Consider the following 27701-nt stretch of genomic DNA (forward strand, 5'->3'; position numbering starts at 1 on the left):
CATGGATGAGACCTGCTGGCAGGAAGGAGAATATTTACATTTAGCATCCCAATAGCCTACTATACCGTGACAATTTTGTATACTATCCTCATTTTCAGGGACCTACATGCACATAAGGTGCTTCCGAAGTCCATTCTAGGCCTAAGTGTATAGAGGTTGTCTCTTTAAACGTGTTGAACTGGGTGTACTGGTGCTCGCCTTAGATTTAGCAGCATGAGAAATGTGGGAGGTAGGTATTGTGTTCTCTGCACTTCATAGGTAAGAACTCTGATCTCTAGCCTGTAATCCTAGCTATTCTGAAGGCTGAGACAGGAACATTGCAAGTTTGAGGTCAGCCTCTTCAATTTAGTGGGACCTTGTCTCAAAATGAAAAAGATAAAAAAAAAAAAAATGTTAGGGATGTGGCTTAGTGGTAGAGCACCCCTTGGTTCAGACCCCCGTACTGCCCCCAAAATTTAAAAGTGTTGAAGAGCTTAGGATAATGTGCTGTGGGTTGCTTTTCTTTCTTAGAATTGTGCCACTACCACCTCTGGTAGAGGTAGCATAGACATGGTGATCAGAGTTGTTAGTCTCGTCTAGCAGAGCTCTAGATGGACACCAATAAAACTATTCAAGCTGAGAAAAAGGTAAATAAATATACATATTTGTTTATAAAACAATAACAACAAAAAATAGACCACATCACAGATACATAGATGCCATTCCACATGACAAATTCATTCCCATCTTTGTAGGTGGAGAAGATCTCAGAGGTAAATTAACATGACTACTACTACTGACACTGGTTTCTGGACTCTTCTTCTGTGTCAGGCAGTAATCTATTAAATTATGTATATTATTTAATTTAATCCTTATGAGAATCTGTAAGGTAGGAATAATTACTGTTACTTCACATTGGAGGGCACTGATGTGCTTAGCAAGGCCAAGTGTCTCATTCAAGGTCACCCAGTAAAGAGGTGGTAGAGTGTAGACTCAAAGCTTTGGCCACTGAGCTCTACAATCTTTCAGCTTTTTGCAATCTGTTTCCAATGTAAGGATTTTTTCTATGATATGCTGTGGATCTTTCCTAGGTTGCCCTTGAACTGATAGGGGGCCCAGGGGAGTCTCTTTCCTGGGAGGCTTACATCTAGTTACCCTGTGATGCCTACCCTTCATCTAGGGGAGGCCAGGGACAGTGTCCCTCTGGGGGGACATCTGGGGTCTGCTGTTGGCTGAATTATTGAGAAAGGGTTCAGAACTCTTTCTAAGAAATCGTTGGATATGAAATCAATGGTGTGGTGCCCTGGTGACCTGTTTTGTGGAGATTTAGAAACAGTTGTTCCATGGATATATATTTAAAGAAAATGTCAGATTTCTCCCGGAGGATCATGGGATTCTGCATTCATCTTTGCCTGGGATCAATACACCAGTGAGCTGGATATAACTTATGGAGGAATGAAGACATTCCTTCCAGAGTGAGTCAGCGTGTGAGTGCCACCATGTCCGTGGGGTATTTTATTCCTGTCATATTGTTAAATAAGGAAAAATCATATCGGAGGATAAAGACGCCCCCCTCCAAGGAGCTATTGCCCTGGTTGGGGTCTATTTTTTGAGGAAGAATTAAACATTGAGAGTGGAAAATTTATCTCTTTGGCTGGAGGGGGCCGCACTTTGGCTCTTAGCTGTGACTATGATTAAAATCCAAACAATCCCAGTTCCTGGCAAATGGAAGAGAGGGTAGTATTTTCTTGTCCCACTTCTTGATTAGTCCACATGGCACCATCTGCCATGAGCCATTTAGACTGCCAGGGTCTGCCCGATGCTGCCTGAGGCCTGGGGTGTGGGATTGGGTTGGTATATTCAGGAAGGAACAATTTTGGCCTTGGGGGACAGAGGGCTCAGTGTGCTGTGGCAGCTAGGAAAGTCTTCAACCGGAAAAGGGAGGCTTTAGTGGAGGTCTGTAGCAACAGAAGGGCAAATAGGTACTTAGCAATTTCTTAGCACATTTCCTTCTTTCACTGAGGGTCTCTTGAGAAGTTCTGCTGTGCCCCCAACCAGCCTCTCCCCTGCTTGACGATTTTCAGTCAGCATTGGTGCTGCTGAGCCTCCCCACTAGAAGGACTGAGTGTCTACTGCCCAATGTCTTACTGCCAGTGGGATAGGAGAAAGAAGAGGCACATATTGAGCACCTAATGTGTATGAGGTTCCATCTCATCTTTGGAACAAATCCACAAAGGCAGTATCAGTTTAGTATAGCCAGTTTTACAAATGAGGGATTTGAGGCTGGCCCAAGTTAAACAACCAGCCCAGAATCTCAGAGCTGGTAAATGGTAATCTAGGAATTAGTATTATGATTTCTAGAATTATCACCATCTGGGACCACTGTTTTCAAAGACCATGCTCTTTCCCTTACCAACTCAGCAACATTCCAGCATGCACAGGGTCTTTCCACAAGCTTCTTTGAGATGACAGCCCCCTTGAGTGAAGTTATAGGAAAGCCATCTCAGAGTCCTTGCCATAGTCCAAGATCCTACCTTTACTTTATTTCTCTTACCTACTTTTGGGAGCTGAGGGACGGTTTTAGTGAGCATTTGGCATGTAGCCTCTTGCCAGTCCAGGTGGGGTTCTTCTCATGGAGCCAAATAGGGGCATCTTTCAAGACTTGCTTTGGAGCAGTGAGCACTGTTTCAGGCTTAAAAGGAATTCAGTTTGGCATGGTGCTGTGCTCTCTGGTTATGGCAAGATGGTTTTTCTGTTTTTTTGTTTTTCTTTTTCTTGACAGAAAGACTGCAACTGTTTGTCTAAAAATCAGAGACAGAGTTGGACAGATTGTCTTAGAGATAAAGAATGAATTAGAAAGAAAAGAAGCTTGGATTCTGAATCCCGTGATACAATTTAGGCAATGGCAGAGGCACCGGAGGATATCAACCCACAGCATGGAAACCCTCCAGAAATACCCTAAGGACCATTAATGCATCTTCCCTTAATACCCTGCACGCACAGAGCAGACATGATTAAAATAGATTGGAGTATTTCATTTTCTTAAAGCAAAGTGATAATTACCTCTGGTATGATTTGCAGATTTAATCGACTTGGTAAAATATTAACTCAGTATCAGAGATGAATTTGGGCTTATTCTGGCATGTTCCTTTTTCCTTTTTTGGCCATAACTACTTTGAAAGCTCCCGGAGAAGTCACTAAACAATCATGTTAATAACAGTATTGCTACAATAGTAATATCTGCTTTGTGATAGCCCCCTTGCAATTTGCAAAACATATTAATGTATATTATCAGTAATTCTCTCAATAACTTTATAAAGAAGGAATGTCAAATGTGATCATCCCCATTTTACAGCTATAAAGACAGAGTTTTGGAGAATGAAATTACTCACAGTTTTAGTTTCTTAGTGTGACCATAACAAATGACTACAAACTTGGTGGTTTAGAACAACAGAAAATAATTATTTCACTGGTCTGGAGGCCAGAAGTCTGAAGTCAGGGGTGTCAGCAGAGCTGTCCTCTCTTCAAAGGCTTCAGGGAAGAATTCTTCTTTGCCTCTCCCAGCCTCTGGTGGCTCCTGGTACTCTTCTGTATTGCTTCGATCTCTGCCTCCATCTCAGATGGCTAAACATCCCCATCTCCTCATCTTTCATCTCCCTCTCTGGGTTGGGAGTTTAGGATCCACTAGAAATCCAGAACCACCTCATCCCTTGATTTTTAACTTGGTCACATCTGCAAAGACTTAATTTCCAAAGAAAGTCACATCACAGGGACTGAGATTAGGACTTGGACGTGTCTTTTTGGAGGACATAATCCAACCTATTATATTTACTCAAAGTGACACAGCTAATGACTCAGTTCAGATCTTCTGTTTGTGTGCTTTCTCTACTATCTGATAGTTGTTACTTCAAGGAGGCCTGTACTGTGTGCTTTACTCTGTGACAGTGGTGCTTCCCTTGCTGATTTGGGTCCCCTCCCCATTTTCCACCACCTGGCCCCAGGATTGCCATTAGCAGTGCTAATGATTTGGAAGGGGGAAGAAAATCTTCCAAGTGATGACTGGGAAAGAAGCGCTTTCTAAACACCCAGTCCTGGCCGTGGCTGTGCTGCAAAGCACTTGTGTACTCATGCCCACCTGGGTGGGGCTGCATTCATCAGTGGGAACACCTCAGGTGCTGTGATCAGGCCCTGGGGCCATCTTGGGTAAGGACTGGATGTTGGTCAGCCTTGCCTGGAAGCAGTTGCTGCTGTAGTGTTCACAGGGTCACTTGCACTACTAATGAAGCACAGAGAGCCATGCCTATAGGTTCTGCAGGTCCACCCCCGAAGCCCTGGCTGAAGGAGTCTCTGCCCCAGCCCTGGTTTGATGGGAAAAGGGCACCAGAATGAGCAGCACCATTTAGACCTGGGACATGCCCATCTCTTCTTGTCTAAGACTCTCAGCATATAAAGATGATTGTGGATTGACTCAGTGGGATGCTCAGGGTGCCACTGTTTTAGGATTAAATGGTTTTGTGCTAGGTGTGAGTTTTGTTCTCTAAGAGGAAAATCCAAGCGAGGTGCAGTGGCACAGGCCTGTAATCATAGCTGCTCGAGAGGCTGAGACAGGAAGATTGCAAGTTCAAGACCAGTCGAGGCAATTTAGTGAGACACTGTCAAAAAAAAAAAAAAAAAGAAATACAAAGGACTGGGGAAGTAGTTCATGGTGAGAGCACCCTGGGTTCAATCCCCAGTACCACATTAAAAAAAAAAAAAAAGAAACAGAAAAGTCCCGAAGGATGGGGAAGAAACTCCCAAAATTCTTTAGGAGTTTTAGGAGACTCTGGATTGTAGCAAAGGACCAGGACTCAAGTCCAGCCTTTCGGCTGGTTCAGATCCTGTCAGCAGGGCCCTGGAGGGAAAGGATGGAAGAAAACAAGGGCTGTTACCGAGCCTGTCCCTGGCAGCATCCTTGGCACGTCCCAAACATCTCACCTTACTCTCCTGCCAGCCTCAGGACACTTGGCATGCTCCACCTCTTGGGGGCCACTGAGAAGTGGGGATGTGCTGCAGCGCCAGGCTCGGACTGCACCAGGCGCTGCCATGGCTTGAGGCGACGCTGCCAAGCCCCGCACTTGTCTGGTCTTTTCAACCCAGGTGGATAATTTGTATTTTTACACCTACTTAATAATGAATGACCACATCTTGTCAAGTGAGCAGCTGGGAAAAACAAGGCTGACCTGGTTCAATTTGCACATATTCAAGCATCTGGAGCCTTCATGTCATCCAGCAGGGCTGCCAGGCTCGCTGAAGTCCTGCGCTGGGCATCCAGACTACTCTGGCTCCTCTTGCCTCTGTTTTCACACATACCACGTGGCAAATTTGACTTTCTGCTTTCTTAAGGAAGCCACTAGTCCTCCCCTTCCCCCTGGGCTTCCTCCCCGTGAGGTTTGAAGAATTTGTGTAAGACTTTTGGTGTAACTGGATGCAGTGGTGCAAACCTGTAATCCAAGAGACTCAGGAGACGGAGGCAGGAGGATCACAAATTCAAAGCCATCCTCAGCAACTGGGCGAGTAGCCATATGCAACTTAGCAAGACCCTGCCTCAAAAAAATAAATAAATAAAAAAAGCTGGGGATAGTGCTCAGTGGTTAAGCACTCCTGGGTTCAAGCTCTGGTGCCAAAAAAAAAAAAACAAGAAAAAAAAAAAGACTTTTGGTATGACCTAGGCACTATGGTACCATGATGCATTGTTATCCTATAATTTCTATTATTTTTCTATCACTTTCTCCTACTTTTTCTCTCTATTCCTTTCCTAGCCACATAGGCATCTTGCTTAATCCCAAAGCAAACACCCCCATGACTACTTTCTCTCTCCTCCTCTTTCTCCTCCTCCCGCTCTTCCCCTCATACCCCTTCTCCTCCTCCTTTTTTTGTGGTATTGGGGATTGAACCCAGAGATACTCTACCACTGAGCTACATCCCCAGCCCTTTTCTTTTGCTTTTGAGACAGGGTCTTGCTAAGTTTCTGAGGCTGGCCACCAACTGAAAATCCTCCTGTCTCAGCCTCCAGAGTCACTGGAATTACAAGCATGTGCTTCTGGACCTGACTCAATCTTCCTTTACCTCCCCCAAAACCAGTAATCACCCCCACCTCCCCATCCCCTTTCCAAATAGGTCTCATCTCCTCTTTTCCACAGATTCCTTCTCTTCTGCTTTCAACCAAAGACTGTCCTCCTCACCATTGACTTCCTGTCCCCTGGAATTTAAAATCTCATCTTTCACTTTTCCTTTCCTTCTTCCTCCCAACAAAATGCCAGATGATGCCTTGTCTTCCTTTGGATGTTTGTGGGATCCACCCTTCCCTCCCCAGTTTTGCCACTTACTCTAGGCCCTTATTTACTGGGTGGCAGTTCTCACCTAGTGATTCAGGGACACTTGGGAGCCTTCCAGGACCCCTTCAGAGAGAACGAGATGTCAAATCTTTCATAACAACACTGGCACATTGTTGGCTTTTCTCTCTTTATCTCACCATTGTACAGGGGCATTTCCCAGAGGCAGAATGATGTGTGATGATCTCATTGCCATGGAACTTGTGCTAAGATATTCCGCTGTTTTAAATTGTTCTCAGTTTTATTTTCCAATATGGTAAATAGAGAGAAATAGAACCCACATAAAAGAGCTGTTTGAGGTCCTCAGGAAATTTTTAAGTTCTGGGACCAGAAGTTTGAAAATGGCAGTAGGATGCCTTGTTGTGAATTAGAAAGATGCTCCCTCTGGGTGAGCACAGACCCATGTCACAGCACAGGGTTTGGATTTCATTCCCTGTTCACTGCTTTGTCTGGATTCTTTGAGAAATGTGTGAACCACCTAACTGTCCACGGTGACCCTGTGTTTAAGAGACACCTGTGTCTCAGCTCACCTCCTCTCTGGTTTATCCCTTACAGTTCTGTGGGCTTGCTCTTCTTACAGGGCTGCTTTATTCATGCTGTTCTCCAGTTCTAAGGGCCTCAGTGGTTTCCACTGCCTCCCGGATAAATTCCAGTCTTCCTGATGTGGCAGTGGATTTCCTCCACTCACCCTTCCAGCTTTATTTCCCAGTGCTCCTTGTCACAAGCTCTCTGCCTTGACTAAGTCTTGCTTTCCTGTTCACATCTCCACCTGCAACACACCTTGTGCCTTCATGGCTTTCCTCCATCCCTTCCCCCAATCTCTGCCTCCCGGAGCTCCTGATGTCAGGGTCCTCTCTTATTCCTCTTGGCATCTGCATTCAACCCTACCATGCTCTGCATTGGGCAGGTGGGGTGGCCAGTGCATGGGTTTTGGAGTGCAACAGACTGCGGTTTGAGACCACTATTCAATACCAGCCAAATACATGACTTAACATCCCCAGATATTAGATAGTCTCCCTCATCTGTCTGGGGGTGATCCTGGCCATCTCCTAGGACTGTTGTGAGAAGCAGATACTTAATAAAGGCTAATTATCTTTCCTTCCTTTTTTTTTTTTTTTTCTCCTAAAAGAGCACCATGTGCAGAGATAAGTCAGGGACATTTTCAGGTGAAGAGGACAATATCATATAAGGGTATTCATATTCTACCTGAAGTGTCCTGATGCCTTGAAAACACTGATTCCTCTCCCCTGGGACCTCACTTTCTCCTGAAAACTGATTAATGCTGATGCATGCTTAACTATTTTGGAATTTGCCAGTTGTCAAAAATAACCAGGGTTTTAGTGCAGTGACCCTCCCTCTGGGTAAACAGATTGATCCCCTTAATAGTCCAGACAATCATATTCCTCCTAATGATCAGATTTGCTGGGTGCTCTTTCCTTTAAGAGTTTTGGGATTGATTAATACCATTCATCATTTTCCTAATAATACCATGGAGGAGGATGTGACTTGCTCCAACTCACAAGGCAAATGGTGGAGAGGAAGGACTTTGAACTTGACCCTTCCCCCATCAGACACTCTTTTTCACCCGGCTGAGTGTTCTTAGAGGACAGGGACTGTCTGATTCATCTCTATATTAACAGCACTTAACCCACAGCCAGATCTGAAACAGGTGCTTATTAACGAGTCATTGAATTCATGAAGAAATAAAGCTGGTCCCAAGATGGGCTTCGAGTATACCTTGAAATAGCCAACCACCTATTCCCTCAGGGAAAAGTTCTCTTTCTCTCTCCTTTTATTCACAAGGATTTATGAGCCAAGCTCAGTTTTAGGTACTGGGGCTACAGCAGTGAACAAAATAGGCTATGTCTATGATCTTGATGATGCTTAATTTTTCTTTGGGGAGACAGACACATACACAAAATGAAATAAATATTTAAAAGGATGGCTGTATGATGGTGAATTCTAGAAGGAACACAGCAGGGCAAGGGACTGGGCATCACAAGGATTGGCAGTGGTTTTGTGTAGAAGTTGATCATAGAAGGTCCTGTGACTCCTCAAATAAGGGAGCCTGTCTTTCAGATATGTAGGGTTAGAGCTTGGCAGGCTAAGGTGACAGCAAGGACAAAGGTCCTGAGGCAGGACTGAACCAGTCATGCATGCTAGTGAACTTGCCAACAGCAAGGTTGGTGCGACCGGAGAGGAGCAGGAAAGAGAGATAGGAGGTAACATCAGAAAGAAGATGGAGATGGCGCTGGCTATGCAGGGCTTTGACTTTGACTTTCAATGAGATGGGAAGCCATTGGAGGGTTTTCAGAAGAGGAGCATCCCTTCCTGGTGCATTTTAAAGGTTTCTTTTTTTTTTTTCCAGAGGTATTAAGTGTGCTGAGTTTAATTTGTTTAAAAAATGAACATATTAGTTTTAAAACTAAATAAATCATAAGTTGTATTCTTGTTGTACTCTTCCTTTGTCCTTCTTTTCTTTCTTCTTTCATGTGCTGGCTTAATTCCTTCTCTCCCTCATCCCTGAAGAGCAGATGGGGGCCCTGTGGGCCTCAACCCTGGGAGGGAGCTGGGCCATCTTCGGTTCAGGGGTTCCTTCCCCTCTCTTTTTGCCCACAGGAGATTGGAGCAGAACTTCTTCAACTGCAGCTGTGACATCCGCTGGATGCAGCTGTGGCAGGAGCAGGGGGAGGCCAGGCTCAACAGCCAGAATCTCTACTGCATCAACGCTGATGGCTCCCAGCTCCCCCTCTTCCGCATGAACATCAGTCAATGTGGTAAGTGGGAGCCTGGCCTCACCTGGCTCCAGGGAGGCACTCCTCAGATCCGTAGCCTGGCATGCCAGGGCCTTCTTCTGGCCTTGACCTCTGCAGTCAGGTGCAGACCTGACTCACCTTTTCCCTCCTTGGTCATTCCCATCCCAGAGCTAGCCAAGGTTGGTTTCAGGAATGCAGATAGGAGTTATATGCTTTCCGTTTCTCATCAGATCAGATTCCCTTTCTTGTCAACCAGACCTGAAGGTGCATGTCTCAAGGTGTGGTATCCAGACTTCCTCTATTGGAATTTTCTAAGGTGCTTTAAGAAAAGCAGATTTCTGGGCCCAACCACAGACCGCAACCTTTGAGATCAGAATGTCTAGGGATGGGTTCCAGAAATCTGAATTTCTAGATGGTTCCCTGGCAGAACCAAAACATACCCATTTTATGAGTAGTGGAAGGGAGCCATTGGGTTTACTTGTTAAAGTGCATTCCTTGGGCAACTGCCTCATCCATGCCCTGAGGGGTGGGAGTGAACAACTGTATGGGCTTCAACTCTGAGCTCTGATGTCTACTGGGAAGGAGGTGTAAAGCGTCTGGAATTTGTGGGGGAGGGAGTCTTCTGAGAACTCAAATTGTGTTGGAGTTATTGGTCAAAGCAAGAAGGGCCACCACTGGTCCCGGGTAGAGAGCTTCCTTTAGGTGGAGTTTACCTGTCTTTTCGTTCCTTCTGTTGTCCACCCTGCTCCCAGACCTTCCTGAGATCAGTGTGAGCCATGTCAACCTTACCGTCCGAGAGGGTGACAACGCTGTTATCACTTGCAATGGCTCTGGATCGCCCTTGCCTGATGTGGACTGGATAGTCACAGGGCTGCAGTCCATCAACACCCACCAGGTAGGCATCCTAGCATCAGCCGCCTTCAGGGTGCTAAGGAGTGGTCACTTTTTAGTCACACAGAGGGAAAGCTTGTTGTTCTGTCACTATAGGAAGAAACATGGAGACTTGGAGTCTATCCAGCTGAAATATTTTCTAGCCATTTTGACTAATCAACCTCTAATCATGCTTATCAACCTCTCTGTACCTTAGTTTCCTCATCTGTGAAATGTGTATTATGCTAACATTCAAGACACAATGTAATGTTAACATGAGACTTACCTGAGCCCTTGACTGTGAAGAGCTTGGCATTTGGTCAGTGTTCTTTCACCAGAAAGACCTTCTTCCCCATCTGTTCTACTTTCCTCTTGATTCCTGAAGGTGTTCAGGGTTAGATAGGAGAGCGCCCTTGTAGAAACTAATTTTTGTCTTTTTACTTGGGTTTTCAGACAAATCTGAATTGGACCAATGTACATGCCATCAACTTGACACTGGTGAATGTGACGAGCGAAGACAATGGCTTCACCCTGACATGCATTGCAGAGAACGTGGTGGGCATGAGCAACGCCAGTGTTGCCCTCACTGTCTACTGTAAGTGCAGGCAGCACAGCTGGGTACTAAGAGGATGCTGGTACAGAGTCTGGAGAGGGACAGAGACCTTGCTAGAACTGAGCTAGAGCAGTGACCCTGGTCTGCCATCACAGGCAGAAAAGCTTCCATAGGGCAGGGCCGAGAAGGAAGTCCTTGAACGCAGGGTGCAGTGGTGCAACTTGGGAGGCTGAGGCAGGAGGATAAGTTCAAGGCCAGACTCAGCAACTTAGTGAGAGTCTCAAAATAAAAAGGGCTGGGGATGTAGCTCAATGATAAAGAGTCCCTGGGTTCGATCCCCAACACGGAAAAAAAAAAAAAAGAAAAAGAAAAAGTTAAAGTTCTTAGATAGTAAACCCAAGAAAGGGTGTCCTTTCCCCTCATAAGATGCTGTTTCCCCACTTCAACTATATCTTCAGGACACTCCCGAGTGGGCCATTTCTACCTTTGCTTAAATCCCTAAAATGCCCTGACAGGGAATCCAGTTCAGGTAGATCCAGGAAGCTTGGATGGTTGGCTGCGGGATTCTGCTTCTCTCCGCCTTTTCAGAGCTGGGTGGGAGAGAATGGAGATCTCGTCTCAGTTACTGGAAGGCTGCTCTGGGACACAGGAGTCCTGGTGTCCAGGATTTCAGCTGGCCTCTTCCCCCACAGACCCCCCACGTGTGGTGAGCCTAGAGGAGCCCGAGCTGCGTCTGGAGCATTGCATCGAGTTCGTGGTGCGCGGGAACCCGCCGCCAACGCTGCACTGGCTGCATAATGGGCAGCCGCTGAGGGAGTCCAAGATCATCCACGTGGAGTACTACCAGGAGGGCGAGGTCTCTGAGGGCTGCCTGCTCTTCAACAAGCCCACCCACTACAATAATGGAAACTACACCCTTATTGCTAAAAACCCACTGGGCACAGCCAACCAGACCATCAATGGCCACTTCCTCAAGGAGCCTTTTCCAGGTGAGGGCAGCCCAGCTGGCTCTGGAGTGCACAGATTCCTTCTGGGAGTTGGGGTGTGGGGTGGTAATTTGAGAGGAGAAGAGTCACTCATGGTCCTACAGTTATCACAGGTAACCAAATACATAGGAGCATGTGCAGTCACCATCCATGCTTTGTATAAGCTGGAATAAAGTCTCTATTTTTCAAAACATCTCACAGTAAAATCTAAGACCTCTCAGAAACACACAATTGTGCATGTGAAAGCATACTGTGTTACAGTAGAGAACACGGGGACTTCAGAGATGGTTGATAATGGTAGAGAATTTCCAGCCAGCACTTTATTTTTTGGGAGACCCTGGACCTGGTAGTTTTCTAATCCTTGATTTCCTCAACTATGAAATGGGCATGATTATACGGCTCCTCTAAGAATCTTGTTTATTGATATATTATTTATTTAATTAATTAATTTCTTTGTGGTCCTGGGGGTTGAACCCAGGGGTGCTCTACTACGGAGCTACATCTCCAGCTCTTTTTACTTTTTATTTTGAGGCAGGGTCTTGCTAAGTTGTCCAGGATGGTCTCAAACTTGCAATCTTCCTGCCTCAGCCTCCTGAGTCCCTGGGATTGCAGGGATGGGCCAGCATACCTGGCATTTGTGACTTTTAAATGAGTTTATATACAGCACAGGTCACAGAATTTGGCACCTCTTTCTGCTTGCTGGTCAGCAGCAAGGCTTGCCTTGAATCTGGCCTTGAGAGCTGCAACTTCTTCTGGGGAGTATTTGATGCTGTCAGCCTTTGATGGTACTAATGCTAATCACTGAAGTAATGGAAAACCTTTACTTGGATTTTTGGAGGTGTTTCTTTCTTCATCTAGGCTAGGGCATTCCAAATATCTCCCTGAAGCTGAAGGAGAAGAAAACACCCAAAGAACCTAATGACAGTAGGTTGTAGCATTTCTTGCTGGATTCCACAATAGATGAGTTTCTGTCCACCAGAAGAAATAAGAAGCCTTGTTTCTCTGTTGACCTTGGTGATCTGTGCTTGGAGCTGACTGGGTGACATCCTGGCCTTCAATCCCCTGAACCTGAGTTCTGAACCCTGAACCTGAACCCTGAATCTGGGTTCTGTTGGACTGGAGGGAGGTATAAAGCCTGACGTCCTATGCAGTGGGGAGGTAGTGAGAGCTAGCAGTAGGCAGCATCTGTTCATATGAAGGTGACTTCTTAGCCTGTACCCACAGGGAGGTGACTCTGGGGGGTTATTTATCTCAGGACTAGGGAACTGGGACTAGAGTCCCTAAGAGTGAAACTGGATGAATGAAGGCTGCAAGCAAAGCTCACTTCTTACCACTGGGGTCCAGGGTTTGATGGAGCCATCTTTCCAGAGAGCATTGAGAGCATGCTGATGTTTGAGACCCTATAAACCGTGTGGTCTGACATTCCCAGCATCATCTCCAGTAGGCCCTGTAAGAAGTCTCAAGATACTTCCTGTTGAGGATCATACTGGGCTCTTTTGGCAGGGAGAAGGGTCCTGGCCTGTACAGTGGAAGCAGTGGCTTTTGAAGGTGGAGATAATTTGCTCTCATGGTCATAAAGTCAGGCTAGACCTAGTCGACACAAAGGGCTGGCATGGTTCTTTGCTCTACCTGCGTCCACCTGATTAGAGAATGAATTCTGATTTTCCGAAGCAGGGTTTATACTCCCTGATGGGAGAAAGCAGTTCCCTGTATCCTCCCAGCTATATGGACACATCCCCTGTCCCCACAAACTGCAGCGGCCCTTCTCATAGTCCCTGGATACCCTCATCACCTCAGTCAGTTATGAAGACTCCTTAGGCCAATGGTTCTCAAACTGTGGTCCCCAGCATCACCTGGGAATGGGTTAAAACTGAAATTGTCAAGCCCCCTCAGTTCTTCTGAATTGGAAACTTTGGGGTAGGTTCCCACAGCTACGCTTCATCAAGCCCCCAGGTGACTTGGATATCCCTTCTTTGCAATCTGGCATTTGGTGGGAATCTGGCTCCAGGAGTGGGGGGCGAAGGGTAGAGTCACACAGAAGCTCAGAGAGAAGGCAGCTCGCCTGAGGTGTGTTTCTCAGCCCCATCCACACCCTGCCAGGGCCACCCTGTGTGGAGGTTGCTCGTTTGATGAGACTTTACGTTAAAGGAATCAATGGATGATGAAAAGGTAATGACAGGGAAGAGATAGGCCAGTCATGTCAAGTGACAAGACATCTAAATGTTCAGAAGAGTAAATTATCTGGGGGAGCAGGCAAGGATACCACATAACCCTCTCAAATAAACTCACGCTCGCTGAACACCGGATACAAAGCTGTTTGGCAGGTCTCTGCTCTTCCCTTCTGACCCGAGGGTGTAGAGAAGATCCTATTTATCATGTGTACCTCTCTCTCGCTTCTGGGCAGGGCAGCGAAGCATCAAGGTTAAAAGCAAGGGCTCTGAAATCAGACCGACTTAGGTGCAAATCCCATCTGTGGTCCTCCCAGACAGGGGGCCTGGGCTCTTAGAATGGGGTTTAGTGCATGGTCAGTACTTTTTGCCTCAGTTTCTTCATCTGCAAAATGGGAATGATCAGAGTACCCCAGCCTAAGTTGTCATGAGGATTAAATGAAGTCATAGATGCAAGTGCTCAGCAGTATGTCCGCACAGAGAAAAGACTTAGTTGCTGTTGACTGTTGCTAGATTTATAAGGTGAATTCTGGAGTTCTAGAACTAATTGTCAGTCTCTGGTGGAACCAGTAAGTTCTAGCTGGGCATGGTAGTGAATGCCTGTAATCCCAGGTATTTGAGAGGCTCAGGCAGGAGGATCAAAAGTCCAAGACCAGTCTGGGATACTTAGTGAGTCCCTGTCTTAAAATTAAAAAAAAAAAAATGGGGAATTGGGGATTCCCTTTGTGGCAGAGCACCTCCAGGTTCAGTCTCCAGTACTGAAAAAAAAAAAAAAAAACCTAAACAAAACAAAAAACATGCATAAAAACAAAACCAAAAACATTAGCTGATTCTAATAGCTTCAGGCAGTCTAGGGCAGTGGTTATGCAGCCCCCCTCCCAGGGTCCAAACTCACTCCATCACTCCTTGGCTGTGTGACTTCAGGAGAGTACTTCATCTCCCTCCTTCTGCCTCAGAGGTTGTGGTGCAGATGAATCCTTTACTTCTCAGGCAGTTAATGTCTGGCTGCAGGAGACACGCACATTTCGTTCAGTGTGCAGCCTTGTTGGCATTCCTCTGGTGCTTGGCATGGTGACTCAGTCCTCTTCCTGGCCTGCTGGTAGGGGTCAGAGTGGAGGAGCATTCGTGGGCTTGTCCTCTTCTGCTGTGCATGTCTGAGTCCCTGTCACAGTTTAGTGAGTGGCCCAAGTCTCCCTCTTCCAGAGCTGCCTGAATGTACAGATGCTACCAGGCTCCAGCAAAGGACTTACATGTTCATAGACTGATTTGGAGATTATAGGGTTAACAGATTGGGCTAAAACATTTGGCTGACTCGAGAATATTCTCTAATAAATGGGAGCCTTATGAGAAATTTGCAAATTAATAGATTCTGCAAATGGATCTGGCCCCTCTCTCCGCTCAGGCCTTGAAGCCAAGGCTGGAGCCCCCATCTCCTCCATCCTCCTCCCAATCAGGCTTTGGGCCATCTGCAGTGGAGGAGAGAGCGGTGACACGAAGGCTGTGCTCAGGGTTTGCGAGGAAGCTCTTTTGTTCTCCCCTGTGACAACACAGAAGACAAGAAGCAAGCCACTGAATGACAGTATAAATAGGACCTTCTCTGAAGGCCTCCATCGCACAGAGCATCCCAGCCCTACACGTAGTTAGATACTTAACAGATCTGTTATCACAGTGGCTGTGAGGGCTTAGCCGAAGGTCTGGTAAGTAGAAGACCCACAGTGAATGGAAGAATGAGCAAATGAATGAATTGCTCTTATTTTCAAGGTGTGGCAGGCAGAGATGTAGTATAATGTAGCATCAGTGTCTCCTGAGAACTGGTTTGAATGCAAATTCTTGAGACCCACCTAGGCCTACTGGATCAGACACTCTGGGGTGATGATCATTAGTTTTTGTTTCTTTTTTCTGTTTTCTTTTTTTTTTTTTTGGTATTGGGAATTGAAACCAGGGCTGCTTTACCACTGCATCCCCAGCCCTCTTTTATTTTTTATTTCAAGACAGGGCCTTGCTAAATATCTGAGGCTGGCCTCCAACTTGAAATTCTCCTGCCTCAGCCTCCCGAGTTGTTGGGATCACAGGCATGCATTACCATGCCCAGCCTAGCTTGACTTAAATCTTATCACTTGTCCCACTGACATTCTTTTGTCATCTGGGATCCAATTCGGAATTATATCTTGCTTTTACTTCCACTTCACCTTAGTCTCTTTCAGCTTGGGACAGTTCCCCACTGTTTGTTTTATACTATCTTGGCACTATTGTAGAATACTCACTAATTATTTTGTAGACTGTCTCTCAATTTGTATTTGTTTCTCATTATTAAATTCCAGTTACACATATTTGAAGAACATCACAGAAGTGATGCTCTGCCCTCTGGTCCCCTATATCAGGGAGTGCACAATGTTTCTATGATTTGTCGTCAGTGATGTTGACTTTATCATTTGGTCAAGGTGTTGTCTACTAGGTTCCTCCATTGCAAAGTGACTCTTTTCCCCTTTGTAAGGATAATGATTTGAAACCACATAAATGGCTTGTTTCTCAGTTTTCTTTCATGCACTAATTTTAACATTCATTGAGGGTTCTTGCCTGAAACATTTATTACTGTAGTATTTGCCAAATGGTGATTTTTCTATTTCTATCATTCCTTCTATGTCTACTAGCTGGAATTCTACCATAAGGAAGCACTCTCTCTTCTTTCAATTACTTGTTGTATTGTGTGGATTCATAGATATTTTTATAATTTATGTATTCATTTGCTAGGTTTGCCATAGTAACATACTATAGACGGAGTGGCTTAAACAACATAAATTCATTTTCTCATATTTCTGGAGGCTAGAAATCTAGCACCAGTATTGGCAGGGTTGGTTTCTTTTGGGACCTTGCTTGTAGAGGTCATTTCTCCCTGTCCTCACCTGGGTTCCCCTCTGTGTATGTCTATGTCCCAGTCTCCTTTTATTAGGACACCAGTCATGTTGGATTAGAGGCCACACTGATGACCTCATTTTAACTTCAGTAACTTCTTAGGATATAATCACATTCTGAAGTACTGGGTATTACAACTTTAATATATGAATTTTGTGTGTGGGGGATGACACAATTCAATCCATGACAATCCATAACTGTTACTCTTTAGTTGCTAAATTATTCCACATTTGACCATTAGAAGCCCCTTTCTCAGTTCTCTCTCTAGGTCCCCATTAATCTTTAAGCACTTTCTTACTCTCTAGTACTATAAGCTATTCTAAGCCCATCTTGCATTTTCTCTGTACTGGCCCTGAAATCATTCATTTCTTCAAGGAATACTCATTCTTTTCTGGGAAGAATGGCAGCAATTGCCCTCAAGATGATTCCACTGCACACTAAAGTTTGAGCATCTCTGGTAGAGTAGTTATTGTTTAAATGGAGAGGATGCCTCTTACCTCCAGGGATGGCTATAGGGACTGAGTGATATGTTACCTGAAGCATTTAGTATAGCCTCTGGCTCATAGTCAATGTCCAATTTAAGATGAGCTTTCATTATTTGCTAAGCCATTTCTAAAGGCCAATGTTCAAATAACTCTTTTTTCCATCTGAAGAATGGGCAGATTGTAGAGGGATTCCCAACCTCTCAGTGACCTACTAGAATCAACTGCACTTATCAATTTGAGGAATTTCAACTTGACATCATAGTGGCCCCACCTTCCAGCACCATCCCCAGCACTCTGGATCCTGAAGGAGGGAGGGCTGTGGGGGAGATAGTGAATCAGGGTTTAAATTCCCATTTCCTAATGAAACTAGTTTGGTTTCTAGTTCCCAGGTGGGTCTCCTTTGGGACCAGGAGTTTTACCTCTCATTCTTTCTCCAGTTGGAGAACCACCCCATATAAAGAGGTGGTGCTTGGGGGACATATGATGTGTCAAGAATTTTAGTGCCTGTCACTTTCTGTGGGAACAGGGGATCATGGTGAGTGGGAGAGGTCATAGCTATGAGTATGATGTGGTGTGCCTTTTCTATTTTTTATTACATTTGCTAATGACTCCTTTGTCCTTTTTTGCAGAAAGCACAGATATCTTTGACTTTGGTAAGTCCACCTTACCTTTTGCTTTGAAAATGGTTTATTCTGGTAGTTTGGGTAGCTATTAAATCCAGACCATCCTCTTTCCTATTTCAGGTGATTCCCAGTCCCATAGTAGCAGTGGGCCTTTGATTGAATTTTGAAAAGAGTAGAAATGTAGTTTTACTTGGACAGTTCCAAGCCCATTTTTCTTGGGTCATTGCCTCAGTTTTCCCAAGGGGGTTCTATAAGGTATGGCCATGTTGTGGGTCTCCCTACCTAGATAAAAAGGGGATGCCTATAGGGTTTTATGTGCCCCTCTTCAAAATTTCAGTTGTTCTTGCAGAAACCATATGGAATTTATAAACCTACTAATTGTTCTCTCTTGCTTCAAGTGCCCAAGAATTTGACCAGAACCCACCCTAAGTAGAGTTGCGATTTACAAGACCTCCTAATGGATACATGTGGTCCCCAAATGGAATAATTGAAGCTCAGTTTATAAGTGATTTGCTACTAGGGCTAGATAAACCTAAAAGGATTTGGGGTTTTGCCTGTGGGAATAATAGTAGTCATTTCCATTTCTGCCCAGTGTCTGTCCTGTGTAGTGATACTATTGACCATTTGGCACTGATATAAATATCATCTGTGATTCTTTCACTTGCTTTTCATTTTTATTTGTTCTTTTTAGTAATACATGACAGTAAAATCTATTTTGATATTTTTATACAAACATGAAATCTATCTTATCGTAATTAGGATCCCAGAACTGTGAACGTACACGATGTTGAGGACTTGTAATCTCACAGATGTTCCCTCAGAGAATTCTGAGTTAGGGTCATTTCTTGCCAGGGGATGATTATGACTGGAGGACAATACCTGGCTTCCCGTCCAGGTCTTCTTGGGTAAAGGTGGTGTTTCCTGGTCAGTGGTTACGTTGTTCTAGTTGAGCTGCCACTGTGTTCCGAAATCAATGTGAGGGAGTTGGATACTGCTTTGCTTCTGAGACCACAGGCCTGGATCTCACTGAAGAATAATGAGGGAAAAAGAATGGGTGCATGAGAAACAGGGAAGAGGAAAGGAATGCCCTCTGCAAGAGTAACAGAATGTTAGGAACAGCTGTCATCATTGATAAAATCTGCCTAATTCATTCCCTGGCTAGGATCCCAAGTCCTTTTCCTCCTTTCTGTCCCATAGTTCATGCACATTGCCCAGGTTACAGTTTATTCTCTGGGGGTGGAGGTAGAAGATAGGAATGAGGCCCTTTTTGCCTTATGGAGTTTGCCCTTGAGCTGTAGCACTAGCCAGGTGGGCAGACAGGGCCTGGCCTTGGGGATCTCCTGCAAACCTGGGAGGGAAGCCTGGAGGATGGTGGCCTCCAGAGGGCCTTCTCCAGCAGGAAGTGTCAAGAGGGACTAAGAGGTGGACAGGGACTATGGCTGGGCTTCCCAAGGCCAGGAAGCTAACTGTCCTCTTGTGTTTGATTTTCAGACTCTGAAGTAAGCCCTACACCTCCTATCACTGTGACCCACAAACCAGAGGAGGACACTTTTGGGGTGAGTCGCTTTGTGGTTAAGAGGAACATGTTTACTGGTGTAGTCATGTTCAGACTGAATTTAACTTGCTTTTCCAAATATTAACTTACTTGGAACCTTAGTATTTAGGGCAGAAAATAAGCAATGACAAATGATCTCCTTTTAGGTGGTTTAAGACCTTTTTTGTTTGGTGGGAATAGTTCATTGTTTGAGGATCTTTGGATCTGCGCCAGGCCCTGGGGTTCAGAAGAGAACAGTTTGAAAATGCACAGTCAGTTATGATCCTGGCTGGGCCTTGTTCACTGGGCCTGCTCACTATATGAGTCAAAGTCTGAGTTGCTTGGGCATCTTCTTGAGTAGGTTTTTCAAGTCTCACTCTCTCAGAGCCTGAGATTTCCCTGGGGAAGAGTCTAATGGAGTCTTCAGGGTCCAAATCTCTTAGACCTTCTTGGATAGGAATATTATGTAAAAATGTAAAAAATGTAAATGTGAAGATGTAGAATTTGTTTTCTAATTAAAACAAGAGGGAGAAGTTCCTACAAACTTTCTTTTGCATCTCTAGGATGGAACTCCAGGTGCAAGGGCCTCAGAACATTGACTAGTGAATCTTGTTCTAATTAAAATGGATAATTTTTATTTTTATTTTTTTGTGATCCTGGAGGTGGAACCCAGGGCCGCTCTATCACTGAACCACATCTCCATCCCCTTTTACTTTTCATTTTGAGACAGAGTCTCACCAAGGCTGGCCTTGAACTTGTAATCCTCCTGCTGGGTAGCTAGAACTGCAGCTCTGTGCTGCCACAGGGTCTCATAAAATACTTCTTCTAAGGGCCTTTCTCAGTAGCAAAGTTCCAAGTGGGCTGTAGTTGCTGCTGTAGTAGGATTGTTCTCATCTGGGCACATGTTCTTTTAAGGCACTGGGGTTTTCCATGACTGTCCCTGACTTCTTGTGTTTGGCTCTTAATAGGTGTCCATTGCGGTTGGACTTGCTGCGTTTGCCTGTGTCCTTTTGGTGGTTCTCTTTATTATGATCAACAAATATGGTCGACGGTCCAAATTTGGAATGAAGGGTAAGATGGGATTTTTAGTGGGGGAAAACATGGTTCCTTTTGATCGAAAGATGCTGTTTTTATCTTCTTTGGTCTCTGAGAGAGTTTCTGGTCATGGGGTCCAAGTGGTCCTGAAGGAGACTCCCTGTATCCTTGTTCTCAGAAATTATGGACTGAAGGTTGTGTTGAGATCTGTGGGAACCAAACTGTGGACCACATGGTTTTATGTGGCTGCTGATTACTCTTGGTCAGATGGTCTTGTGTGATGAGGATAATTTGGAAAGAAGTTGAATTTGAGGGCAAATGAAGTGGATTTTTTAAATGATTGTTTTCATTATTGGTGGGTAAAGGGACATCTTGGGATGTACCCATCTTTGGCAGTACACAGGGCAGTGCCTCCCCTCAGCTGTCCTCAGAGTCTCTCTCAATGAGGAGTTAGCACAACTAGACAGGGTGGTAGACTCTGGCATTGAAAAGCTGTCCGTGCCATTGTATTTTAGCACGTAGCTCTACATAGAGTCCTGGAACAGATGCCAAGAGCAATAGGACTTCAGAATCTGCTGGCTAGCTTCCATGGCACAGAGTACTGCTCCCCATTATGGCAGGGGTGGCGTGGTAGGATGTGGCACTCTGCCAAAGTTCAGTTAAGGGGCAATGGCATGAAAGGGGTTAACATGGTGAATTAGCATCCACCTGCCTGGCCCCAGAGATGGATGTGACCAAATGGCTCAAAGGAGGCTGGGTAGCAGTTCCAAAACAGAAACTTGAATTTCGAGATATAAGCCCAGCTGGGTTTCCGTGTGAGGCTGATGTGGGGTTGTGGGTAGACAGGAAGGGGTGCTGAAAGCTTGCTTAGATGAGATCAAGTTGGTGTCTGCCGGTGGAGCTATGCAACCAAGAAAGATGAACTTCTGTGTCTTCGTTGTCTGTGGTGGGTGGGGTTCCTGACCTTGGGGCTCAGGGACTGAAGGAGAGTGCATGAATGACATTCATTGGAACAGTATCCCCTGAACTTCTGTGCAAATGTTTGAGTGTTTATACAAAGAATGGAACTAGTACATAACTTTTGTGATGTTCTTCAAAGATTCTGTGTCTCCCTTAAGTGTTGAGAACAATGATAGGTATGAAGTTACCCAGAGAAGAATAGAAAAGCAGAAAACATGGGGCCAGACTGCCTGGTTTTCCAGGAGTCTTCTGTCTCTCTGCACTCTGCATCTGATGTACCTGAGTAAGTCATAGCAAGGTCAGCCAGCGTTTCTTGAATCATCTGAAATATTTGGACTGAGAAAAATATATGCACAGGCAAATGATAAAGAGCAGAGAGAGGTTTGATTGCTTAAAATAAATCAGACTACTCTTAGGCACCTTGACCAGAGATGTTTTATCTGACAACACTTGACATATATGTCAAAAAGGGCTTTGTAAGTTTAGATGGGATGAACAGTAAGTGAGCTCCAAGCCCTCAATCTTATTGAAATTCTTGGACTTTTGACTTTGAGGACGGGCATTATCATTTTGCAATGTTTTCTTACTATGAGAGGAAATTTCCTAGCTCTTCCTCTTTCCACCTGAGAAAACAGGACAAAGACCAAAAGGAAGAATTGGGCATTATTGCTGTTCCCCTGAGGAGGCGTGCCACCAGCTGAGACCCTGCAACATGCTTGGCAGTACTGTGAGAGCAGATTTTTTCTATTAATTGTCATTCTGTTTCTGGTACAGTGTGTCCCCATGTCGGATGGATTAGGAAGCACTCAGGGTGGTGCCTCCCCTCAGCTGTCCTCAGAACCTCTTCCAGCCCCTGATCCCCTCTCCAAGGCCGAGTTGCCTTCTGTGGCTCTAGTTGAGCCAGGAGAATGTGCCCACACAGGTGGAAGTGAAATATCCCCTAATGCCAGGCAACTTAAAAAAGTTAGGCAAGAGTTAGAGGCAAGATGACTATGTAGAATTGAGCTTGCATCTCCCTGATCTTCATTAAGCCAAATTGTGTTTAGGTCTTATTTTAGGATAAATAAGAAGATGCCACAAGCTGCCTGTAACTTGATCTTTTAGTGCCAGTGAGCATCCCAAGGAAAAAGAGTGATGGAGTTGAGGAAGAGTTCCTCAACTTCAAAATTGAGAAAAAGTATTACCTACCTCATGGGGTTGCTGTGAGGTTTGACTAGCTATATTCCTCAGCTTCCTGTTGCTGTGACAAAATATCTGAGGAAATTAACTTATAAGGAGGAAAAGTTTATGTTGGCTCATGGTTGCAGAGATTTCTGGCTCCCTTGCTTTTGGGCCTGGAGGATACCTGTCTACCTCATGGTGCCAGGAAGAAAAGAGAGACACAAAGGTGCTGGGGTCCCAATATCCCCTTGAAGGGCATGACCCACCAGTGACCTTAATTCCTCCCACTAGGTCCCACCTAAAGGTTCTACCACCTTCCACTGGCACCACAGGCTGGTGATCAGCCTGTAGTATGTGGGCCTTTGGGGGACATTTGAGATCTAAACCATAACATTGGAATATAGAAGGGGCTCCATGGGTGTCATTGCCCTCTTCTTTTCTTCATACATAAACCTCAATAGGTTCCTTTTATTGTCCTTCCACGAAGGATTGTACCCTTAAGACTCCCACACAATATTTTGTAAAAATGCCTTTATTATACATTAATCTCAGTGCTGTCATTTTATTGCTCATATATCTGTCTATCCTCCTAGATCAACTTGTGGCAGAAACTATGGATCACTCATCCCAATATGCCTGAAACATTGTATTGAATTTGACAAATGTTTTTGAACTAATGAATGGCTTTTTTTTCTTTCTTTCTTTTCTGACGGCACTTGAGATTGAACCCAGGGATATTCTACAACTGAGCTACATCCTCAGACCATTTTTAATTTTTTTGTTTTGAGATAGGTTCTTGCTAAGTTGCTCAGGCTGGCCTCCAACTTGCAATCCTCCTTCCTCAGCCTCCCACATCTCTGGGATTACAGGAGTGCACCACCAGACCCAATGAATGACTTTAGTTTTAATCATAAAAAAGCACAGATTATAAATTAGCAGTGGGCTAGTTTAGGACTAATTTGGAAATCTGAGATGCCTAGACAGGGAAGTTGAATGAGAATGATGGGGGAAGATTCTAAATATCCTACCATCACTTCTGAGGACCTGGAAACTGTGTAGACATGGAGGATCCATTAAGATGAACTTTAATGCCTTCCTAGACATTAAAAAGATATAGAAAAATAAAAAATTCAATAGAACATACACTAAATTTCATATAGAAAAGTAACTATTACTGTTTGTTTTATATTTACACCTAATATTTTATTCTTAGAAGACATAAAACATGAGTGATAAAACCGAAACCAATGTGAGTATCCTCCCTAGTCCTGTTTCTACCCCCATCTTCATAGGCAGCCACCAGTTCATTTGTTTTAGTCTGTCTCCCTGTATCTCTCCCACTCTGTGTCTCTGTCTGCTTTGTCTGCACAGCCACCCTCTCCTCATGGTCTCTCCTCAACTAAGTCATACCCTGCAGACAGAAATTAGGACCTTCTTTCACTACATGGTAATACAAAATTAGTGACTGGTAACCAACCAGTCCATTATTATACTTTTAACCTTGTGTATATGTACATGCATATGTGTATGTATCTATATATATGTTTACATATGCGTGTATATAGGTATATTATACCTTTACAAAAGTCTATTACTTTGAGTGTTTTAATTTATACACGTTTTTACTCTAAATAACCTGTATTTACTTATTGGATGTTAGAGATCACTCCACGTTGGTGTGCATAAAAATTCAGCTAGATACCTCTCTCACAGGAGATGAATATATTAACTAAATCTTATGGAGATGAACTGAAAGTGCACTGTGTCAGACTCCTTTACTCTTATCGAATGTCACCTCCTTGATAAAAATTTCGGCTTGGGGAGGAGGTCACTTGAGGATGTGAGATCCTCTTCTTTTGCAGTCGCAGAGGTTTTAAAGTGGCCCTGAGCATACAGTGAGGGTTTACTGCCAATGGAGCCCAGTGCCTGAGCATGGTAGGACTGATCCTTGAAATATCTGTTATGGCCTAGGCCAGGACCAATCAGCAGCTCTCCTGCTGGAGCAGGGCCTGGCAGGAACCCTGATCCCCTCTGTGCCAGGCCTTGTCCCCTTGATTGCCAAATCCTGGGGTGGCCATGGGGGTTGGGAGATGGGAACTAGTGAGGCTCAGGGCAGGGGCTATTTACTGGAGGCACAGAAATACATACAAATGTATCAGAATTTTAACAATAATTATAGTGTCCTAGTGTATTCTGGGTCTAGAGGTGAGACTGTTCAAATTTATGTTGTTTATCCTCAAAATATTTTAAAAAATCAAAAGGCCACCATAGTGATTTATCTGGGCTCTCCTGACTCAGAAAATCTGAGGCCAGAAAAGGAAGTAACTCACTCCGGTTGTCTGGTTAAGGTCACTCTGGGCATAAACTCCCTACCTTGCAGGTTCACCCACTTTTCATGGCAACACAAATGGGTATTGCCTCTGTCTCAGCTGCCTGTGTGCATGCCCACAGCACACCCCCATCTTCATTTCACATGGTTGTTAGAACAGTAACCAGGTAAAAGATGCTAACATGTCTGAACAATAACAAAATATGCTCTATAATTTCTATATAAGGTGAGTATGATTATTATTTAATAATAAATAAGTTATGCGGATCTTTTCTAACCTGTAATAAGAGAATGCATTGTTTGACCTCTCTTCCTCATGACCGATTTTTATCTCTAGATATTTCTAGATCAGAGATACCGTGAGAGTTAACTTCATACTTCTTGACTTGCTATTCTTCCCTTAGAGGAAACAGAATAATTGTTTATTAGTGCTGAAAAAGACTTTGTGTTTATTAGGCTAATGTCTCTATTGTACAGGTAAGGAAACTGAGGCCCAGACACATGCCATGACAAGCCAGGACACAGAGCTAGCTAGAGCCCCCTGGCCTGTGCAGAAAGGCTGGGAAGGTCAGGGAAATGAAATGGGACTGTGAAAAAATCAGCTTTATTCTTCCAAGGCCTTGTCTAATTATCCTGGGATGCTGACACCCTTGAATGGGGCTTTTCCACTTTTGTCAACCTCTGGGGCACACCTGGCCTAAGGCAAAGGTAGGAGCTGTTGGAGGAGTCTCACTTCTACTTCCCAAGCTGAGAGGATTCCTTCATTTCCTTCTGGACACCTCAGAGACTGCCTGGCAGGACAGCAGAAAGAACCGGAAGGCTGGGAAGGAGGGGAGTCCAGAACAGCAGTGAGGGTTTCCGGTTTCACATAAGTGCTTCGTCAGCATCTGGTTTGTTTTTCCCCTAGTGGTGGGATGCCGAGCTGGTGCTGCTGATGGGCCTGAGGGTGAGCACTTGCGGACCGTTCAGTTGTAAATTAGTGTTAGTTAATAGATACTTAAGTAAAGTGGTTGCCTATTGATTATGATTGGGGGTTATAACATTTTTTCCCCATAAACAGATGGTAACTGTCCTCTGAGTGGATTGTAGAATCATGCCAAAGTCTTGATTTGGAGGGTCTGGCTCCTGCCAAAAGATCTTGGGGACCGCTGTGTGTCGAATGGTCTTTATTATTCCTCTGGTCTTAACTGCTGGGTTTAGGAGATGATTAGACATTGGGAAGGGGTCATTTCTGCTATTCTTACCTAACCTGGGGCACTGACTTGAGAAGGGTTTCTTCCAGGTGGATGGAAAGAGGGAGGGAGAGATCTTGGACTCTAAGGTTTGATGCTGAATCTTGGAAATTATTTCTCAGCTGGGATGGTATGTCCATCTGTCTATAGCTGTGCACACAGAACAGAGGAATTGGTAATGGAGATTGACATAGAGATAGGAGTTACTTGAGGTTTTTGAAAGGGGTCTGAGACCCTGGACATGGACACTATTGGTGTTATTGATTATTATAATTCTTTTGCCTGAGGAAGTATACTTATTTGACGTCTATTTAATAAAGGATTGGAAAACAAGACCAGTTCAAAGCAGAAATGAAACAGAGGAAGGAATGGGGCTTCTTGACTTCTGAAATATGCCCATTCTTCCATTTTGCTTGTTTTCTATTTGACTTCTATTTCCTCCAATTTGATGATGAAAGAGAGAAAGGTGCCTTTGACCCCTGCAGGGATCTTGCACTTGGGATTCTTGACTTGGGACTTCTGATGTAAGATGAATCTTGGAACATAATTTTGAGAGTGGTTTCAGGCTTCATTTCTTATGTTGCTCTCCTAAGGCTCTTTTACTCTCCTGACCAATGTTGCATGCCCTTCCTCTTGCTGACCCTTTGACATACTCTCCAACTCCCATGCTCCTAAACACTCCTACCATTTGGCCAAGTCTAAACTAAACAGGTTAAGTTTATGGCAAAGCCCCAGCAGAACATAAATTAATTAAGCCAGAGGCTTCTACTTCCTTTCCTCCACTTTGGGGTCCACTGAGAGGCTTTGGCTGCAGACTGAGCCCCACTCTACTTGACTACTGAGTTCTAGAAGGTGATGCCCTGGAGTTTTGAGAAGACGGCTGGAAGGCAGAGTACGATTTTCTTGTGTGCTTTTACTGCAGTGTCCTTTGTGGGGGGCTTTGCAGGTGTGAGGTGATCATCATAGGAGCCCCAGCATGGTGGTCACTGATGGCTGTGCTGAGGCAGGACTGCTCTCCATTCTTCACTCACAGGGGTCAGGGAGCCAACTGTTCTCTAACATCAGCTCTTCTATTGGAAGGGAAATCCCTGGACATGGAGTGTGAAACAAAATGTTTTTCCTCTGTGGCTACCTGCTAGCTGGCTGTTCTTGGCAGGCCTCTATATCCTGTTCAGCCTGGCCAGGGATGGCCAGTATGCTTGGCTCTACATTACAGCCAAAGCGATTGCCTCTCTGATTCATTTAACTTTGGCAGTGTAACACAGTGCTTACTAATCCATGTCATTGCTGCTGGCTCCCACAGGGTTAACAGCCCTTTGATACCTCAGATTAGAAGTTCTCAACCTTTTGTCCCCTCTTACCCATATGACAGATGATAGTCACATGCCTTATGCTTAACTGTGGGTGTAACCTGGCTTCCACAAAGTACCTGGCCCTCACAGAAATTTGACACTCAAGAAAAATGTATCCAGAGACAAGTTAGCAATGAAGTTTTTAAAATGAGAAACAAAAGCAGAGCCATGTTATTTATGCTCTTTAAAAATTCACTGTCTTCGTTTTGTCATCCATCAAAGGTCAGGGTGACATACTTCCTTACCGATGCAGACATCCTTCTGTCTGGTGGTACTGGATGGAAAACCAAGAGGGGGAGGGGGCTGCCAGCCTCGGCTTCCTCCTGCTGTTCTTCACCATGATGGTTTTCTCCCCTACAAAGTCAAGTTGCAGAAACTGCCCCAGTAGAACCCC

The 27701-nt window shown here is 44.7% G+C and overlaps 1 protein-coding gene across 8 annotated transcripts in view; it reads left to right on the plus strand.

Moving 5' to 3' along the window:
- Ntrk3 (neurotrophic receptor tyrosine kinase 3) overlaps window positions 1–27701 on the plus strand; it is a 395823-nt gene that overhangs the window by 118205 nt on the left and 249917 nt on the right. For all 8 annotated transcript variants that reach the window (XM_047538450.1, XM_047538456.1, XM_047538451.1 and 5 more), the window contains 7 exons: window positions 8970–9127; window positions 9859–10001; window positions 10430–10571; window positions 11222–11518; window positions 17711–17734; window positions 19196–19260; window positions 20207–20309. In XM_047538450.1, the coding sequence (XP_047394406.1) occupies window positions 8970–9127; window positions 9859–10001; window positions 10430–10571; window positions 11222–11518; window positions 17711–17734; window positions 19196–19260; window positions 20207–20309 (932 nt within the window). The remainder of the gene's footprint in view (window positions 1–8969; window positions 9128–9858; window positions 10002–10429; window positions 10572–11221; window positions 11519–17710; window positions 17735–19195; window positions 19261–20206; window positions 20310–27701) is intronic.

The sequence above is a fragment of the Sciurus carolinensis genome, chromosome 2, assembly GCF_902686445.1.
Source record: "Sciurus carolinensis chromosome 2, mSciCar1.2, whole genome shotgun sequence".
Classification (NCBI taxonomy): domain Eukaryota; kingdom Metazoa; phylum Chordata; class Mammalia; order Rodentia; family Sciuridae; genus Sciurus; species Sciurus carolinensis.